General features: G+C 42.5%; 1 protein-coding gene and 1 long non-coding RNA gene across 14 annotated transcripts in view; one reads left to right on the top strand and one right to left on the bottom strand.

Annotated features, from left to right (window-relative positions):
* The window catches only part of LOC110143670 (uncharacterized), a 244,884-nt gene that overhangs the window by 13,940 nt on the left and 211,125 nt on the right, over positions 1 to 19,819 (bottom strand). For 10 of the 12 annotated variants that reach the window (XR_011486969.1, XR_011486970.1, XR_011486972.1 and 7 more), the window contains 4 exons: positions 19,609 to 19,747; positions 18,638 to 19,034; positions 8,287 to 13,663; positions 238 to 7,891 (listed from right to left, as the gene is read on the bottom strand). This is a non-coding gene — a long non-coding RNA (uncharacterized lncRNA). The remainder of the gene's footprint in view (positions 1 to 237; positions 7,892 to 8,286; positions 13,664 to 18,637; positions 19,035 to 19,608; positions 19,748 to 19,819) is intronic. The other 2 variants (XR_011486966.1, XR_002315654.2) reach the window with 2 other exon arrangements.
* The window catches only part of ATP10B (ATPase phospholipid transporting 10B (putative)), a 287,108-nt gene that overhangs the window by 247,334 nt on the left and 19,955 nt on the right, over positions 1 to 19,819 (top strand). For both annotated transcript variants that reach the window (XM_020903344.2, XM_070465735.1), the window contains 5 exons: positions 517 to 701; positions 7,202 to 7,523; positions 9,881 to 9,957; positions 11,292 to 11,417; positions 18,783 to 18,983. In XM_020903344.2, coding sequence (XP_020759003.2) covers positions 517 to 701; positions 7,202 to 7,523; positions 9,881 to 9,957; positions 11,292 to 11,417; positions 18,783 to 18,983 — 911 coding nt within the window. The remainder of the gene's footprint in view (positions 1 to 516; positions 702 to 7,201; positions 7,524 to 9,880; positions 9,958 to 11,291; positions 11,418 to 18,782; positions 18,984 to 19,819) is intronic.

Raw genomic sequence — 19,819 nt, 5'->3', positions numbered from 1 at the left:
ACTTCCAACTTTCCTGGTGGCTCAGACAGTAAAGAATCTGCCTGCAATGCAGGAGAATCTGGGTCAGGAAGATCCTTTGGAGAACAGAATGGCCACCCACTCCAGTATTCTTGCCTGGAGAATCCCATGGACAGAGGAGACTGGTGGGCTGCAGTCCATGGGGTCGCAAAGAGTCAGACACAACAGAAAGACTGACACTTTCACTTGTTTTTCTTCCTGAGCAAGGCCTTCCCTGACCTTCTAGATGAAGTTCAAGTCTCCGGGTATATGGTTGCCTGGCACGCTGGGCTTCTCTCCTCCCATCATTCGATTATAAATCCTTATTCAACAGGCCTTTGAGCGCAGAGAGGATGCGGACCAGCCGTGTCTCTGTTACTGCTGTATCCTGGGTGCTTAGCACAGCCTAGAACATGGAGATAATCAATAATCACTGCCTGGCTTGACAGGGCTTTGGGAAGATTAAGCAGCTCCTTTTTCCAACATAAATGTGAGCTATGCTGTCTTTGCTCACTCCAGGAGCCACTGGGATTGAAGACCGGCTGCAGGAAGGTGTTCCAGACACCATCACTGCTCTGCGGGAGGCTGGGATCCATCTCTGGGTCTTGACTGGAGATAAGCAGGAGACTGCGGTCAACATCGCCTATGCCTGCAGACTCTTAGACCAGACAGACACCGTTTACTCCATTAACACAGAAAGTCAGGTGAGACCAAAGTAGACCCCAGATGTCCAAGTGCAGAGTGGCACCTAGGCCAACAGGAGACAGGGTTACGGGTACCCAGGGGCAGCACCACCCCAAATCTTGGCCCTCACGCAGTCCTGGTCCTCTGCTTCATCCCCACACATGGTTGACTGGTCTATTTATATTACATCTAACAAAACAGTAGCAAAGTGTGGCTCTCTCGAATCCCGCCCTTCGCCCAGCCTCCCCATTTTATATATGAGAAACTGAGGACTACAGAGTTGCTGAGTCATCTTCTCAGGGCCATCTTGTTTCTGACAGACAGACTAAGTCTAGAATGCCCTTCTCTGGTCAGGCCAGTGCTATTTGCATTATTCCAGACTGTCTGCTCACAGAATCTCAGTTGTTAGTTTCTTATACTTTGGATTAACTCATCCACTGAAAAACCGCAACTAAATTGACATGGTTCTGAGTTTAAAATTTCAGCTCCAATTTGTAGTATCAAACTGGTTGCCACAGGATGAAATCTGAAGAGAGCAGTACAGAAGACCAGTATGCTTTGATGCGATGGGAGAGAGAGATAAGCCAAGTTCAAAAACTGCAATTTTCAGCCTTAATAGGTTATGAGTGGCTGAGAACAATGTTTGGAGAAAGAGGGCTATATAAAGTCTAAAGAAGTGTATTTAAAGTTGCAGTGGTTTTTCTGTTTAGGAGGGAAAAAACCTATGTTCATGATGCAAACTGGAGAAAGTAAAATTACACTAGCTCCTTGGCTGATGAATATGGGAAGTAGGTGTTGAGTCAGTTGCCCCTATCAAAGGGAGCAGTATTGGATTAGATGTGGAGTTGGAACAAGAAAGACACTGGGTTGTGGGAGTGGTGGGTGGAGGGCACTGGAGACCTAGAACATTCCAGGGGGAGAAGGGTGGAGAGAGGGAGGAAGATGAGAGATGGGAAGAACAGCACAGAGAGAGAGGCAGGAAGGATGATGGAATCTCACTCCTTTGCTTTTGCCTGAGGCGGATCTGGACCCAAAACAGATGCTTACAAGTTTCAGTTTGGTTTTCATTCAATGAAGAATCCATGTATTTTTTTTTTTTTTTTAAAGAAATGGTGTATCCTAATAAGAAATGCCAGAGACCCTAAAGTGAACTAAAGATGAATTAGGAAAATAATTTACTTTCTTGTCAGGTGCAGACTATGCTATGATTAGATGAAACCCCAGTGAATTTTCAAGATGAAAACAATCTCGGGGAAATCTTGGCATTAATATTATGCTTAAGAAAGAAAGTAATTTGCATCTCACTTGAGTGCTTGATCCCTGTAACAGTGTGGATGTCTGCCTGCCCAGCTTGCAATGGCAATTCCATTTGCAATGATCATTTCACTTCCAGGAGGAGGACATCAACAAGCCTATGAGTCCTCCTGAGGAGGGTGGAGTGGTTTTCTGTGGATTCTGTTAAATGCAATGCCTTCCTGTAAGAAGCTGAGGATGTTTGTTGATTCATTAGCCGAATTTCCCAAGAAACAGCAGGTCACACCCAAGTTGAACTCAATCACTATCAACCATTTTAAAGATGTCCATGACCCTCCAAGATGGTACCTAAATGTTGAGCACTGCCCACACCCCTAGGCCCACTAAACCTGAAAGATTAGGCTTTCTCATCATGTTGAGAAAGTAGTGGGTACAGAGATAGCACAGAGTCGGTATCACTGACTCAAAGGACATGAGTTTGAGCAAACTCCAGGAGATAGCGAAAGACAGGAAAGCCTGGCATGCTGCAGTCCCTGGGGTCGCAAAGAGTTAGACACGACTTGTGACTGAACAACAACAATAGAGATATGTTAAGACAGAAATGGGGGAAATCCATTCTAAATCTGACTTATTTAAATCCCAGTTTAATGTACTTACATATTCAGTAGGTATTTTTTCCAATGGTTTTAATCTGTTTGATTCTATATACATTGATTAAGGACTATTGTTTCTTTGTTATGTATCTTAAAGCTATAAGCAAGTTATGAGGCCTTTCTAAACTTCAGGGTCAGTCAGTTCAGTCGCTCAGTCGTGTCCAACTCTTTGCGACCCCACAAATCGCATCACGCCAGGCCTCCCTGTCCATTACAAACTCCCGGAGTTTACTCAGACTCATGCCCATCAAGTTGGTGATGCCATCCAGCCATCTCATCCTCTGTCGTCCCCTTCTCCTCCTGCCCCCAATCCCTCCAAGCATCAGGGTCTTTTCCAATGAGTCAACTCTTCCCATGAGGTGGCCAAAGTATTAGAGTTTCAGCTTCAGCATCAGTCCTTCCAATGAACACCCAAGACTTATCTCCTTTAGGATGGACTGGTTGGATCTCCTTGCAGTCCAAGGGACTCTCAAGAGTCTTCTCCAACACCACAGTTCAAAAGCATAAATTTTTCGGCACTCAGCTTTCTTCACAGTCCAACTCTCACATCCATACATGACCACTGGAAAAACTATAGCCTTGACCAGACAGACCTTTGTTGGCAAACTTCAGGGTTCTCATCCATAAAATTAGAGAATTACCAACCCACCACTGAAAGTGTTGATCTGTCAAGGAATTTTAGAAGGGACTAGATAGTATTAGATGTTGTTGCTTAGTCGCTCAGCTGCATCCAACTCTTTTGTGACCCCCATGGGCTGTAGCCCACCAGGCTCCTCTGTCCATGGAATTCTCCAGGCAAGAATAATTGAGTGGTTGCCATTCCCTTCTCCAGGGGATCTTCTTGACCCAGGGATCAAACTTGTGTCTCCTGCATTGGCAGGCAGATTCTTCACCACCGAGCCACCAGAGGAACCCATAGGGTTAGATAGGAACTAGTAATAGCAACTATTATTATTATAACTAACAACATATATTGAAGACTTATTATGGTCCAGATACCATACTTCACCAAACTTCAGTCTTCTCATCTGTAAGATGGGGAATTAAAAAGTTTTATTTCAGAGGCTATTGGGAGGATTAAATAAGATCATAGAAGAAATATAGTTATTAACACAGGATTTCTGTGAGTTAACAAATTACCCCTAAACTTAGTAGCTAAAAACAGTGGATACTTATTATCCCACAGTGTTTATGGGTTAGGAGTCTAGGAGCACTTACCTGGGTACCTCTGGTTCAGGGTCTCTCTTGAGGTTGCAGTCAGGGATGTGAGCTCATCAAAAGGCTCAATGGGATGGGTCATTTAGGGACAGGGAGTCCTCCTCCTTCCAAGTTCATGGACATGACCGAGTAGGCTTCAGTTCCTCTCCATGGGAGCCTCTCCATAGAGATGCTTCACAACATGGCAGCTGGTTCCCCCAGGGTAAGCCATTCAAAGACAGAGAATGGGAAAGAGTGCCAAAGTGTAGCCACAGTCTTTTGATAGACTGACCTGGGAAGTGACATCCCATCACTTGTGCAAAATTTGCTTCATTAGAAAGGAAATATTAGTCATAATGACAATCAAGGGTTGGAGATTACACAAAGAAGGACCTGACTATCAGAAGGTATAGGGATCATTGAGAACCATCTTAGAGGCTGCCTGTCACCATACCTGATAGGTACTAAATGTTAAGTGAATGGTAACAATTGTGATTATTATATAGACAATTTGAAGGAAGTACATTCAGAGATTTTATTTTGAAGCTTCTATTTCCAATGACTTGCTGCAGTCATATTTTGGAGGAATTTATAGGCATACCTCATTTTATTGCACTTCACAAATACCGTGTTTTTTACAAACTGAAGTTTCATGGAATTGAGAAAGTCTGTTAATGCCTTCTTTCCAAAAGCATTTGGTCACTTTGGGTCTCTGTGTCACATTTTAGTAATTCTCACAGTAGTTCAAGCTCTTTCATTATTATTGTATTTGTCATGGTGATCTGTGATCAGTGATCTTGCTGTTTTAGGGTGCCACAAACTATGCCCATATAAGATGGTGAACTTAATCAATAAATGTTACGTGTGTTCTGAGTGCTGCACCATCCAACTGTTCCCCATCTCTCTCCCTCTCTTCAAGCCTCCTTGTTCCCTAAGACACAACAGTATTGAAATTAGGCCAGTTAATAACCTTCCAGTGGCCTCCAAGTGTTTAAGTGAGAGGAAAAGTTGTACATCTTTTAAACCAAACCCTAAAAATGATTAAGGTTAGTGAAGAAGGCATGAGGAAAGCCAAGAGAGACCAAAAACTAGGCCTCTTGTGCCAAACAGTTAGGTAAGTTCTGAATGCAAAGGAAAAGTTCTTGAAGGAAATTAAAAGTGCTACACCAGTGAACACACAAATGATAAGAAAGAGAAACAACCTCATCGCTGATAAAGAGAAAGTTTTAGTGATCTGGAGAGATCAAGCCAGCCACAACATTGCCTTAAGCCAAAGCCTAAGCTAGAGCAAGACTTTAACTTTCTTCAATTCCATGAAGGCTGACAGAGGTAAAAAAGCTGCAGAAGAAAAATCTGAAGCTAGCAGTGGTTGGTTCATGAGGTTTAAGGAAAGAAGTCATCTTCATCATGTAAAAGTACAAGGTGAAGGACTGAGCGCGGATGTAGAAGCTGCAGCAAGTTATCCAGATGATCTGGCTAAGATCGTTAATGAACGTGGCTACACTAAAGAACCGGTTTTCAATGTAGACAAAACAGCCGTATATTGGGAAAATGTGCTGTCTAGGACTCTAGTTAGAGAGAACTCAATGCCTGGCTTCAAAGAACAGGCTGACTCTCTTACTGGGGACTAATGCGTCTCCTGACTTTAAGTTGAAGCCAGTGCTCACTTACCATTCGAAAAGTGATAGAATCCTTAAAAATTATATTAGATCTACCCTACCTGTGCTCCATAAAGGGGATGACAAAGACTAGATGATAGCACATCTGTGGACAACATGGTTTACTGATTATTTTAAGCCTGCTATTGAGATCTACTGCTCAGGGGAAAAAAAAAAAAAGATTGCTTTCAAAATATTACCACTTATTGACAATGCACCTGGTCACCCAAGAGCTCTGATGGAGATGTACAATGAGATTAATTTTGCTTTCATGCCTGCTGACACAACATTCATTCTGTACATACCTGTACACTTTTTTAGACATAATGTTACTGTATGCTTAATAAACTGCCATATAAACATAACTTTTATATGTCCTGGGAAACCAAAAAATTCACGTGACTCACTTTATTGCAGTAGTCTAGAACCAAACCCACAATATCGCCAAGGTATGCCTCTATATAAATTGTGCTAACCCTAGCTTCCCGCAAGGACTACTTTGCTCTCTTTCCCAGAGAACTGCTTCAGCTGTAATCACCTACTCCTGACCTACTTCTTGTGGCCCCTCTGGGTCCTATGCATGCCCTATTGCTTGCAGTCTCAGTTTAGCATCCCCTAAAGGAAGGCTCCAGAATAATGAACTGCAGTTCTACTCACTTCAGAAGGAATGATTCCAAATAGTCTTAGCAGCTCCTAGATCAATGGTCTTCAAACTTGCCATTTCAGAACAAACTTCACAATTTTTGCCTAAATCCATATACTACCTATACTGTTATTTATTTAATAAGTTCATTTAAATAGAATGAAATTTTTTAGATTTCTTTTTAGAAGAATTTTTCAGCAGTGCAATAAATGAAATATCATCTCTTGCCACAGATAAGAGAACACTGCTAAATTAAGACCCTGTGAACAAAACAATGCAATTAAAATTGGTATTCCAGCTGACTTCCACAACTTTTCTCTATCTTCATTTAAAAGTGATGTTTACATAAGTGAAAGAGGTATTAAGGATATATTTAGATTCATATCTGTCTCTATCTTTGATATATTCAAAAGTAATAGAGAAAAATTGATAAGAGGAAATAGCTTCTTCCCCATATTTCAAGATAAACATCTGAAAAAATAAGAAGTTTATTTAAACCAGTAAGACTCATGTTCATAATGAATTTCAACCAGTGTGACCAATACATTTGTACCAATGATAAAGTACGCAATGTATTTTTTCGATTACAAAGCCACAAGTTGAATCATAATGATCAGCCTCCACTACTAAATTGGATGACTTTAGGCAACTTACTAAGGATTTCAGTTTCAATTTCCTCATCTCTAAGCTAAAGTCAGTAATACCCACCCTACCTACCACACAGGTATGTTCTGAGGAACAAAGGAGAAGGGAAACAACTTGTAAGAAATGGAAAGCCCAGTACCAGCCTAACACATTGTCGTCATTTACCATCTCATCAGTATCGTTTATAAACGATATCATCCCTGTATCAGTCCCCATCTTACTGAGCTATCTTCACTCTCATTCCCAAGCTTGCTCTCTCTTTGGGCCATTAATGTGGTTCCAAATTATTCTTGCTCTGATGCTGTTTGAAATACTCCAGAGAAATGTCAAAATCAGAGTGATTCCCAGGTCATCTCTATGGTAGTAGTTTTATAAGTCTTTTACCAGAGGATGAGGCGAGGCTTTAAACCTGTTTCCAGTGTTGCTTACTAACACCAAATTGATTATTGTGCTCTTTATACTCTTTATAGGAAACCTGTGACTCCATCCTCAACTTGGCACTGGAAGAGGTAAAGCAATTTCACGGACCTCTGAAGCCAGACCGCAAGCTCTGTGGGTTCTGCCTGCCTTCTGCGACACCATCCCCGACCTCAGGAGCTGCAGCTCCAGATGTTGGGCTGGTCATCGATGGGAAGACACTGAGTGCCATTTTCCAGGGGAAGCTGGAGGAGAAGTTTCTGGAGCTGAGCCGGTATTGCCGCTCTGTCCTGTGCTGCCGCGCCACCCCGCTGCAGAAGAGCATGTTGGTCAAGCTGGTGCGGGGCAGGCTGGGAGTCACGACCCTTTCCATAGGTACCCGGCGTGGAGAGGTGCGGGCGGGCGGGCTGGGCAAGGCCACTCTGACATGCCACCTGGACCAGAGCCCGGAGGTCAGGGGTCACAGTCAGGGAGCCCAGGCTGAAGGCATCGTCAAAGTGACAGTCAGGACGTGACAGCCGGCAGAGCAAGCAGAGGCTAAGCAGGGTGGGGGAGCGAACCCGAGTTCTCTGCTAAGGAAATGTCAGCACTTGGATGGAGGCCAAAGCCAAGTTCAGAACACCCAGGTAGATCCGTATACAGTCAGGTTCCCTCAATTCTGGGATGCAGACCGTGTCCCCTTCAATCCTAATACCATGCACCTCAGGCGTCTGTGGACTTGATATTCTGCTGAGTGTTGATGGCTAGTGGGGAGATTTTATAAAGTAATTAGCCTCCAACTAATAAAAATAAATGAAAAAATAAATAAATACAAGTGGAGCCTGCCCCACATTTAAATGAATGTATATACACTCATTTCTAAATACAAGACTCCACATAAAGCATACCCTCAATAAATAGGGGCTTGTAGGTTGATGAAAAATTCCTTATAGGAGATTAAATTTTAGTCGTGGTTGAAGCAGAGAAATTAAAAGTGCCCTTACTTCAAACCTTCCAGAAACATCCAAACCTGGATAAGAATCTTTTGATCTGGATTCCATTACCCCTCCAGCCACCTTCCTCCCGCCAACATTCAGCGCTCTGTGTTCCAGCCGTAGGAAGCTGCTTACCATTCTCCAGGATCCCCATTCTCTCTCACCTCCTGGCCTTTGCTCAAGCCATTTCCTTTTGTAAAACCTCCTCTAGTCAGGCCAATGTTGCTTTACTGTACACTCTGCTGGCTCCACAGCTCTGTTACGACTTGGTGATGGGCTGCCCAGGAGACCAGGAGTTCCTTGAATGGAGGGACAATGTCAGTCTTACTTAATCCCATCGTGTACTCAGCGCATACCAAGCATATGGTAAACGTTGCTTTCATTTAGGGACATTCTTATAGATGGTTCAGGTTTTCTTACTCCTACACAGATATGGAAAGAAATTTTCTTTCCTGGCATTTCGAATAAGAGACCTACTTTACATTGTTGTTGGTTTTTTGTTTTTTAGCGGGAGTAGGGGGTTGGTTTTTTATTTTTTCCCTCTTGGTCTTCAGGTAAAAGCAGTTCAAAACCAGGAGAAAAAAAAAAAGGAGGGGATTGGCAGAAAGAATACAGGGAGCAAAGTCTTACCAACTGCATCCTAATTTTATTCCCTAAACTGTCCTCTTGAAAGCTGCAGACACATTTAAGGCAATAGCCCAGGATCAACTCCCTGAAGTAAAGGGCTGGCTTCAGTGCCACCGAAGCAGAAACAAAACCAGCAGGGCGAAAAATAAGATTCCACACCTCTACTTCCCCTGGCTTGCCAACAGAAGAGGTTAAAGGGTAGATTTGTTCTGCCACAGGGAAGATGAAAACTATGTGCTGCTATGCTACCAAGGAAAAAATCATTAGAAGAGTAACAGCTAGTTACAGTGACAACATTTTTAAGATTAATAAATTTTGTTGCCAGACAATTAGAATATTCTCTCCCCCAATTGCATATTCTTTGTAATCATATATTTCCACATTATTATGAGAACCTACTGGAAAAACAGGTGGGGCCAGGAGAGAAAGGAAGTCATTTCAGTCTACTAATTGTGGCCCTCAGGCTGAATCCAGCCCACTGCATATTTCTGTAGAGATGCTAAGAATGGATTTTATGTTTTTACTGGTAAAATGTGTAAAAATCTATTTGTCATTCAGAAAGAACAGTTGTTCAATATTGCATCTTGGCCCACAAGGCCTAAAATATTTATTATTTGACCCTTTACAGAAAAAGTTTGCTTAGCTTTGGTCTGAAGGATAAGGCATTGGAAAAAGTCAGGCTTGTGAAAAAGATCTCACTGTTTATAGAACTGTGCTGTCCAAAATGGTTCCCACCTGCTATATGTGGCTATTTAACATTACACTTCAAATTAAACAGAAATTCACCAGCCACATTTCAGTGTTCATAGGAGGGTAATGGTTTTCAAATTGGAGAGTAAAGAACAGGACATTTCTATCACACAAAAATCCGTTTGACAATGCTGGTATGAAAGGCGGCATGTGTGTATGTATTTGTTGAACAATAAAAGAAAAGTAGGGTTTCTTGTCCAAAGAAGAAAAGACATCTCTTAGGCTCAGTGACTGTAGCAATGGGTTTTCCAGAGGACTATTCAAAGAAACATTAAAAGGATTCAATTATGTGAAAATGGAGACAATCTAGAGTCACCTATATAAAACTTCTCATTGTCTCACAACAGTTGGACCAGGATCTCATGACTACTCTCCTTTCAGGTGATGGAGCAAATGATGTAAGCATGATTCAAGCTGCTGATATTGGGATTGGAATATCTGGACAGGAAGGCATGCAGGTATCATTTCCTTCAACTCTTCTTGTTACTTTCTTACTCTCCTTTATCCTTATTGGTGAATTAAGGAATTCCCCCTCAGTGCTGGAGGAACTCCTAAAGAGCTTTGCAGAATTGTCATCTGAGAGGCAGGGGGCTTCCCTGCCTATGTATAACCTCTATCACCGCATCCCTAAGTGGCCAGTCTTTCAGAATAGGGATCAAAGGATGCTTGGCTTTTTACAGACAGCCAACTATACCTGTATTCTAAAGCCAAATAGTACCCAGCCATTCAGGAAAAACTAAGTTTCCCCCTGATTCCATGTTTCCTTCCTGCAACCCCCGCCCACATCAAGGTTACAACACCCTTTGTGAACAACTGGAAAACCATTTTCAATTGCCATTTTAGTTGTGAAGGCTAGATGGACCTACACATTGCTTGTACCAATATTACTTAAAATTCAGCCTGGAACAAGCATACTAACTTGAGCTGCTGTGTTTCCCATTAAGACAGACCCCATTAAGACAGTTCCCCATTAAGACTTTGTAGTTCTGAACCATTAACAACTGTGTGTGTTCCCACCACCAGCGCAGACATTAGGTGTTACCTAAATTTATTGGTGAGGAGGAACGAACACTGTCACTTTTTGAGTGTCTATCATAGGCCAGGACGCTATTTGCACTTCACATTTATTATCCCAGTTTCAGTAGTCACTACCACCTTGTGTGTTAGGGGTTGTTATTCCACTTTTTTCTGATGGGGAAACTGAGGCTGAGAGAGGTTAAACACCTCGACCAAGACTCTGACCAGGATTTATAACCAGGCATGTCCAAACCTCCTACTCTGAAAAGTAATATGAACTGGGCCTGGTTCTGAGTCATCCCAAGGGCAGAAGACACATTTTGGCTCTGCAGAAAGGGACAGCTATCCAGCCAGCAGCTCCACCTGAGACTGGTGTAGAAGGCCTGTCTCGGGAGGTGGCCAAGGGTATTGAGAGGTTTGAGGATAATTTGCATGGAAGCCCCCAATCTCTGGGCAACCATCACATGCCTAGCATGGTGCTCAACACACACTGGTTCACAGGAAATGCTTGTTGGATAAGTGAAGGAGGGGAAGAGCCAGACCAGACCCCTTGCCCCTTCCGACCGCCCTCCTTGGGCTCTAGTGAGATCCGGATTTCCCAAAGGAGAGGGTGGGGTGTCAGAGTCTAAAAAGTCAGTCAAGGGTGCTGTCTGTGACAGAGGGTCTTTCAGGCCTTACCTACTGCAGACCTCAGAACAGAGCGCACTCTCAGGGGAGCCTCTTTGGTCCATTAGCAGCCGTGGATGGAAGCTGGTATGTCTGCTCTGCCTCTCAGGCTGTCATGTCCAGCGACTTCGCAGTCTCCCGCTTCAGACACCTCAAGAAGCTCCTGCTTGTGCATGGCCACTGGTGTTACTCGCGCCTGGCTAGGATGGTGGTATACTACTTCTACAAGAACGTGGTAAGGAGCCCCGCTGCAACCTCCCTCCCGCCCAGCCAGACAAAGCATCTCAGCATAAGGGAACGAGTCAGGCTGACCTGGATTTTGAATCCTGCAACTGTCCCTTACCAGCTCAGTGACCTTGTACTTAGGGAGTCGTGTTCGACTCTCTGCAACCCCATGAACTGAGAACTACCAGGCCCCTCCGTCCATGGGATTTTCTAGGCAAGAGTACTGGAGTGGCTTGCCATTTCCTTCTCCCGGAGATCTTCCCGACCCAAGGATCGAACCCAGGTCTCCTGCATTGCAGGCAGACACTTTCCCATCTGAGCCACCAGGGAACCTTTGGCAAGACAATTCAGTTCTCTGGGCCTCAATTTCTTCTTTGATAAAATGGGGCTGGTACTATTCAGTGAGGTTATTGTGAAGACTAGCAGTGCTGTCTGGAAAGCACGTGGCACATAGGCAGTACTGTGAGTAGTTCCAAGCATGGACTCTGGAGTCAGATCAGATTTGATTCAAATAGAGGTTCCTGTATTCGGTAATGGCTTCATACATTCGTTTCCCCGTCCGAAAAATAGGGATGGTGATAGTAGCTTTCTCATATACTTGCTATGAAGATGAAATGACAGCTTGTGTAGAAAGTGATTGGCATGTAGTGATCACCCTCTAAAATTAGCCATTCTTTTTTATCATTGGTACTGCTGTTGTAACTCTCAGAGGGACTCCATAATTGAGCTTTGTTTTCTGACTGCAAGGAGGAAGGATTTGAAGATCAGCTAGTGTGTCTTGTTGCTTAGGTTTCCTCCCCAGATAGAGACAGACGAATGCAAGAGCCCCATTCTGCCTCTTGAGAGAGTGAAAAGTTTAGGACTGGAATCCTGGGCTTCCACCCAAGATCCTACATATCACTTCAGCATTGCCAGCTTTCCCAGCCAGGACTTGTACTTTTCTTAGTGGTCCAGTGATTAAAACTCTGCACTTCCGATGCAGAGAACATGGGTTCAATCCCTGATCAAGGAACTGAGATCCTATGTACTGAGAGTACAGCCAAAAATAATTTTTTAAAAAAATATCTATTTGCAAAAATACTTAGAGTACAGTGATCATCTGGGCTTTAGTCTGGCTTGACTCTAATATGCGGTGTGAACTTGAATGAGTTACTTAACTTCTCTGAGCCTTGATTCCCTCATCAATAATACGGGGAGACTAGGACTCTCGCTGTCCTCAGAGAGCATTATCAACAGGCTTTATCATCAGAGCTTTAGGTAGCATGTAGCACGATATAAATAGTCATTATGAGTTTCTCTAAAAAACGTGTATTTCTGTCTTGTTGATAAGGGCCCAAAGCAGGCACACACCAACTGAGGTATTAAAGCTCCCAGAGGTTGTTGTTTGCAAATCATTTGATTAACAATGGGCATAGGAAGAAGCCAGAGCACTGCCTTACTAAGTGAGGGAACAGGGCCTGTGTTTCCCATTATCCAGCTCAGGGACCTTTAAATAATCCCCAGGAGACTCCAAATAGAATCCTGTTTGCATAAGGAAAAGGGGAGGATTAAGACCAGAGTGATGGAAGGGAAACATATCAGTGCAATAGGAGTTACAAAATGGCATATATCTGTTCTCCCAGGCCTGCTTTCAGGCACCGTCATAGTTACCCTGACTCAGGAATAAGCATTTCTGTGCAGAGTTCAATGTATATGTAAATAAGCTGCATGACAACTAGTAATGTAAATTTAAGAAACTGGATGGCACCATGATTTCAACAAGTCTATGCAAACAAGTCTCTATCTGACTTGAAAGACTGCTTATTTAGAATTTAAAATGCCCCCATTTAATGTTTTTTTCTCCTTGTCTCCAAAAGAATCATTCTTTTGAATAAGCACAACTTCTTTGCATTAAATTTGTGAAATAGAAAAGGAAACGTTTCCAGCCAGCCATGCTTTCAAAGCTTAAATGATATTTATTTCCAGCCTGATGCCATGCTCAAAATTTCAATACCAATGCTGTATTATCTCCCCTTTGCAATTAGAGGGTGGAGAACTATGACTTCCACATCCAAAACCAATTTCAGAGGGGATTAAAACCCTGCCTGCTCTGAAATGTGAACAATGAATTAATTATGCACTGTAGCTTTTGAGGAGGAAAAGCAGGCTCCCAATCTCAGCCATGCCATCTGACATCACAGTTTGGCGCTCTCCCCTCGAGGTGCAGAGATTTCAGCCAGGCAGAGCAGGTAGAACCAAGCAAGGTCCTAACATGACCTAAGGGGAAGGAAACACTTTCATGTTCAAACTCCAGGTTGGGTGTTAGGACAATAGAACCACCAAGATGTAATTCGTTTATTCAGATAATTATTGAACAACTGCTGTGTCGGGAACAGTATCAGGCATTGGATATGGAGCAGACATCTAGACAGACATGTTCCCTGCTCTCATGAGGTATATGGTCTAAATCAGGGCTTAGCAAACTTTTTCTACAAAGGGTCTAATCATCAATATTTTCTGCTTTGTGGAAGTACAGCCTCTGTCGCTTTGTCGCACCAACTCAGCTCCACTCTAGCTGCTGTAGACAATATGCAAGTGAACCACTGTGACTGTGTCCCAGTAAAACTTTATTTATGGCTGGACTTGTGCAGAATGGTTTCAATGAATCTTCTCAAATGTGGTTCTTGGATCAGCAGCATTAGCATCATATTGATGCTTGTTAGAAATGGGATTCTTGGGCTGCACTCCAGGCCCACTACCTTGGAATCTGCATTGTCAAAAAGATCCCTGGGTGATCCATATGACAAGCACAGACAAGCCTGACAAGCCTTAAGGCCTGACAAGCACTGGGACAGGGGAAAAGAAATGAAAACTTTTAAAACATTTTCTTGGTGCATCTCCCCTAGAGGAAGATCAGGGTACCATGAACATATTGCCAGAAGACTTTGACCTAATCAATCCAGAAGAAAATAGCATTTAAGCTATTGCCTGAAAGACAGGATTCAACTATGAGTTACTCCATTCCCCGACCAAGGAGGAGATGTTTGACAACCTGAGTCCTTACAGGAAATATTTCAGGAAGTTTACTCATCATTTTATAATGTATGTTATATCTAATTCCAAAACCAAGTGTAAGTGACTTTCAGTAAAAAACACAAGGCAGTAAGGAAGTTATAAAGGAAGTATAAGAGTGTGATCAGGAACCATAAAGGGAGGCGTTTGGTCACACCTGTAACCTGGGATAAGATGCCAATTATCTTTTTAAACACGTTCAAATTGTTTATTACATTCAACAGGCATGAACTACTCTCTCAGATTGCTTATATAAGTTTCTAAAAGCTGACTCTCAATTTTTTATCATGGACCAGTAACAGACATTCCTGGGCAACACAGGTCCATGAACAGCGCAGTAGTAGCACTGGTGTATTGGGCAGACGGACACGTGTGCTCAGTAGTGTTGGACTCTGTGACCCCCAGGACTGCAGCCTGCCAGGCTCCTCTATCTGTGGGATTTCCCAGGCAAGAATACTGGAGTGGGCTGCCATTTCCCACTCCAAGGGATCTTCCCAACCAGAGATTGAACCCATGTCTCCTGCATTGGCAGGTGGATACTTTACCACCGAGCTACATGGGTGTACTATACATATGTCTCTAATTGAAAATCCCTGGTGCAGCAGTTAAAATGATGTGGTGGTAAAAGTCCAAGACCAAAGGTCAGAAATCTTGTATTTTTTTTTTATTTTTAGACTTAATACAGCTTCAGTTTTTTATATTAGATTATTTCTTTTTAATTTTTATTTTAGAATATAGTTGATTTATAATGTTTACAATTTTAAATTATGTTTATAAATGTAAATTTGTCATGTTAGTTTCTGTTGTACAACAGTGATTCAGACATATGCACATATCCTATCTACTCCTTCCCAAATTTTCTAGTATATATAACTGACTATTGAGCAGAGTTCCCTGTGCTATACAGTAGGTCCTTGTTGATTATGGATTTTATATAGGGTGTAGATGTTAATCCCAAACTACCCCCACATTTCCCCCTTGATAACCTTTCATTTGTTTCCAAAATCCATAGGTCTATTTCTCTTTTGTAAATAAGTTCATTTGTATCATTTTTTAGGTTCCACATATAAGTGATACTACTATATGATATTTATCTTTCTCTCTGACTTTACTTAGTACGATTATCTCTAGGTCCATGTTGCCACAAATGGTATTATATCATTGTTTTTATGGCTGAGGAAACATTCCATTGTATATACAAAACTCATCTTCTATATCCATTCATCTGTTGATGGACATTAAGGTTGCTTCCTTGTCTTGGCTATTGTAAATAGTGCTGCAATGAATATTGAGTGCATGTATCTTTTCAAGTTATTTTCTCTGGATGTATACACAGGAGTTGGATTGCTGGATCATACAGTAAGCTCTATTTTTAGTTTTTTAAGGAACCTCCATACTGTTCCCCATAACAATTGTACTTATTTACATTCTCACCAACGGTGTTGGAGGTTCCCTTTTCTCCACACCCTCTCCAGCATTTATTGTTTGTAGACTTTTTGATGATGGCCATTCTGACTGCTATGAAATGAAAGTGAAGTTGCTCAGTCACTGCTATAAGGTGATACCTTATTATAGTTTTGACTTGCATTTCTTTAATAACTAGTGATGTTGAGCATATTTTCCTGTGCTTTTTGACCATCTGTATGTTTTCTTTGGAGAAATGTCTATTTATATTTGCCAATTTTTTGACTGGGTGGTTTGGTTTTTGATATATATTGAGTTTCATGTATTTGTATATTTTGGAGATTAATCCCCTGTTGGTTGCTTCATTTGCAATATTTTCTTTCAGTTCATAGGTTGTCTTTTCATTTTATGGTTTCCTTTACCATGCAAAAGCCTATAGTTTGATTAGGTCCCAGCTTAGTTTTGCTTTTATTTCTAGTGCCTTGACCTAAGAAAATATTGGTATGATTCATGTCAGAAAATGCTTTGCCTATGTTCTCTCCTAGGAGTTTTATGGTGCAATGTTTTATATTTAAGTCTTTAAACCATTTTGAGTTTATTTTTGTATATGGTATTAGAGAATGTTCTAGTTTCATCCTTTTACATGTAAAAGGATGTCCAATTTTCCCAGCACCACTTATTAGACTGTCTTCTCTCCATTGTATGCTCTTGCAGATTTCTGTCATAAGTTGACCATAGGTGTGTGGGTTTATGTTGAGGTATGTTCCTTCTATACCCACTTTCTGGAGAATTATCATAAATGGATGTTGAATTTTGTCAAAAGCTTTTCTGCATCTATTGAGATGATCATATGGTTTTTATTCTTCGGTTTGTTAATATGCTATAACGCACTGATTTGCGGATCTTGAAAAATCCTTGCATTCCTGGAATAAATCCCAATTGATCATGGTGCACAATCCTTTTAATGTGTTGTTGGATTTGGTTTGCTAGTCTTTTGTTGAGGATTTCTGCATCTATGTTCATCAGTGATACTGGCCTGTAATTTGTGTGGGTGGTATCTTTGTCTGATTTTGGTATCAGAGTGATGGTGGTCTTATAGAATGAGTTTGGGAGTGTTCCAATTGTTTGGAACAGGTTCAGAAGGATAAGTGTTAGCTTTTCTCTAAATATTTGATAGGATTCGCCTGTGAAGCCATCTTAGGAAACTGTACCTTTCTAAGAATTTGTCCATTTTATTAATAGTTTTCTGTGATCCTTTATGTTTCTGTGGTATCTGTTGTAACATGTATCCTTTTTCATTTCTAATTTTATTGATTTGAGCCCTCCCTTTTTTTCTTGGGAGTCTGGCTAGATTCTACAACCTCACGTCACAATTCCAGCCCCAACTGGCCGAGGGACTTAGTCAGTCACCCCATCTGAGCCATTTAAGCCACCTGGTGTACATGGAACTAACAGTGGGTGTCTTTCTCAGTCAGCTGGAGAGGGAGAAGCAAGAGAAGGTGCTCAAAGGGCCAAAAAACAAAAGCCAAAGCCTCATGATTGCTAAACACTAGTATCAAGACTTTACCCCTTTGGTTTTTCTTAAAGCCACCCTGTCAAGGCATAAGTGGTTGATGTTGTTTTGGGAATTCAGAGTCTGCCCAGGAAACAGATTGAGCCCTCTCCTCCCCAAATCTCCTTCTCTGAGAAGTAACTTCATCAAAACTCATAGCAGAAAAGCCCTTTCAGCATCATGGGACTAGAGTGGGAAGACGGGACCCCAGCCCTCAGAGAGAGAAATGCAAGGTCCAGTGTGTCTAAGAGCACCAGAGTCTCTTTCAGACTCCCCACTAGTCCGTGGAATTTTCCAAGCAAGAATACTGAAATGAGTTGCCACTTCCTTCTCCAGGGACTCTTTCCAACCCAAGGATTGAACCCGTCTCTTTCGTCTCCTGCATTGGCAGGTGGATACTTTACCACTGTGCCACCTAATGTGCTGTATACTAATATACTGTTAGCACACACCCATCACAAATAGATGCTCAAATAATAATTGTAGTATTAATAATATAAATGTTAATATTACTAGTAGTAGTATAACAACAAACAGAGAGCTTCTTAAAAATAACGCTGGCCCAGTAGTTAGAAGATGAGAATGCTAGCTTGAACACAAACCTACTGAATGATTCCTTACATTAAAATCCCTTTACCCCTCTGTGCCTCAGCCATATGGAGCAGAGTTCTAGTTCTAATGCCAGGACCAGCTGGTATCGTGACCTTGGTCAAGTCACCAAACCACATCACAATATGTTAGACAATAATTGTGACCCAGCCCTTCTCTAGTGAGGAGATCTTGAGTGAAAAGATCTTTAGAAAGCATAAAGCAACACTTCAGCATAAGATTTTATTCTTCCCCCTCTGAGTTGTGAGACCATTGGGAAAGGGTTTTGAGGTCAACCTCCTCATGAAATCCTCCTCCCACCAGCCATCCTGCCCACAGTCAAATCTTTCCTCTTACTGCACTGCTAATCATAACTACTTACTGCCTTTTGGTTTCACGGGCCATGGTCTATATACTACTATTCCCATATGAAAGGTGGCAAGATGACAGGCAGAAAGGTTAGACAGTTTGTCTTAGGTTACACAGCTAGTACATGACAGAACTGAGGATTCAAAGCCCGTCCTCCCTGCCTCCAAAAACCACCACAGTATACTTTACAAGCTGATAGAATTCCCTTCAGGTCCTAAAGAAGGTTAGTACTAATAGTAATAGCGGAATCTAAGGATGGGAATTACCTCTAATGCTTAGACAACCCTGCATGTAACAAGAGAGGGAATGGAAACTCCGAGTCGGAGCAGTTATTTGTCCGCGCTCCTAAGCAGCGTCCGGCGATGGCTGCCCTCGGGCCCTCACTTACACGGCCGTGCTCTCTGCCCACAGTGCTACGTCAACTTGCTCTTCTGGTACCAGTTCTTCTGCGGTTTCTCCGGCTCCACCATGATTGACTACTGGCAGCTGATCTTCTTCAACCTCTTCTTCACTTCCTTGCCTCCTCTTGTCTTTGGAGTCCTCGATAAAGACATCTCTATGGAAACACTCCTGGCGTTGCCGGAACTGTACAAGAGCGGCCAGAACTCCGAGGTGAGGGGGTCGGGCAGGCAGCAGGACTGGGAGGTGGCCTTCAGCTCCTCCCTGGAGGCGTCAGAGAAGGAGTGCTGGGCCAGAAATCCTGTGTTCTGGTCACCACTCTGCCACTTACCTCCCATGTGACCCAGGAAGTCTGCTCCCTGTTCCTGGCCTGTTTCTTATTTGCTGTTGAAGGTGATGGACCAAACTAGTGGATATTTTTCTTTTTAGTTATTTCTTAATTATACCACACATTAATATGGGCCTGTGCTAGTTAAAGGGGAAGAGGGCTTACAGAAAGACTGCATCACTTTTACCTGATATTTATAGGCCTTTAACAGAATGCCCAAGGCTTGGTTTAGGAATCCCTGGGGCTAAAAGCCATCAAAATAGTTTCTTAGAAGGCACAGAGGCCAGAATGATGCCCTAAATGATTTGGAAAGGTCCCACAGCAGGCAGTCTGACCAGCACAGACAGGCTGGGAACCTGATGGCCTCAAAGGAGGAGCTCTGGGAAAAGGGATGTCGCTATGCACGAGGGTAGCTCTACACCTCAGATAAGGAGGGTAAAGCCAGATGTGGTGCTTGAGAGCTGGTGAAACCTTGTGGACAACCAGTGAAGAACCAAGCCCCATACTCACCCAAAGACAGATAGAGAGCAACTTAGCAACCCCAGCACTTCAGGCGAGGGAGGTGTGGAGATGACACACAATATCCTGGGCCCTTCTCATTGTCCTCTTCCCGTAGGTGATCTGGCTGCAGAATGTATTCCTTGAGTATCTAACATTAAAAGAAGTTAATGTAGCAGAAACACACACTGTAAATGGTTTCACTGTTCCCAGGGGAGGAAAC

Source organism: Odocoileus virginianus, chromosome 3 (genome assembly GCF_023699985.2).
Source record: "Odocoileus virginianus isolate 20LAN1187 ecotype Illinois chromosome 3, Ovbor_1.2, whole genome shotgun sequence".
Lineage (NCBI taxonomy): Eukaryota > Metazoa > Chordata > Mammalia > Artiodactyla > Cervidae > Odocoileus > Odocoileus virginianus.
This window is presented reverse-complemented; position numbering and strand designations above follow the sequence as displayed.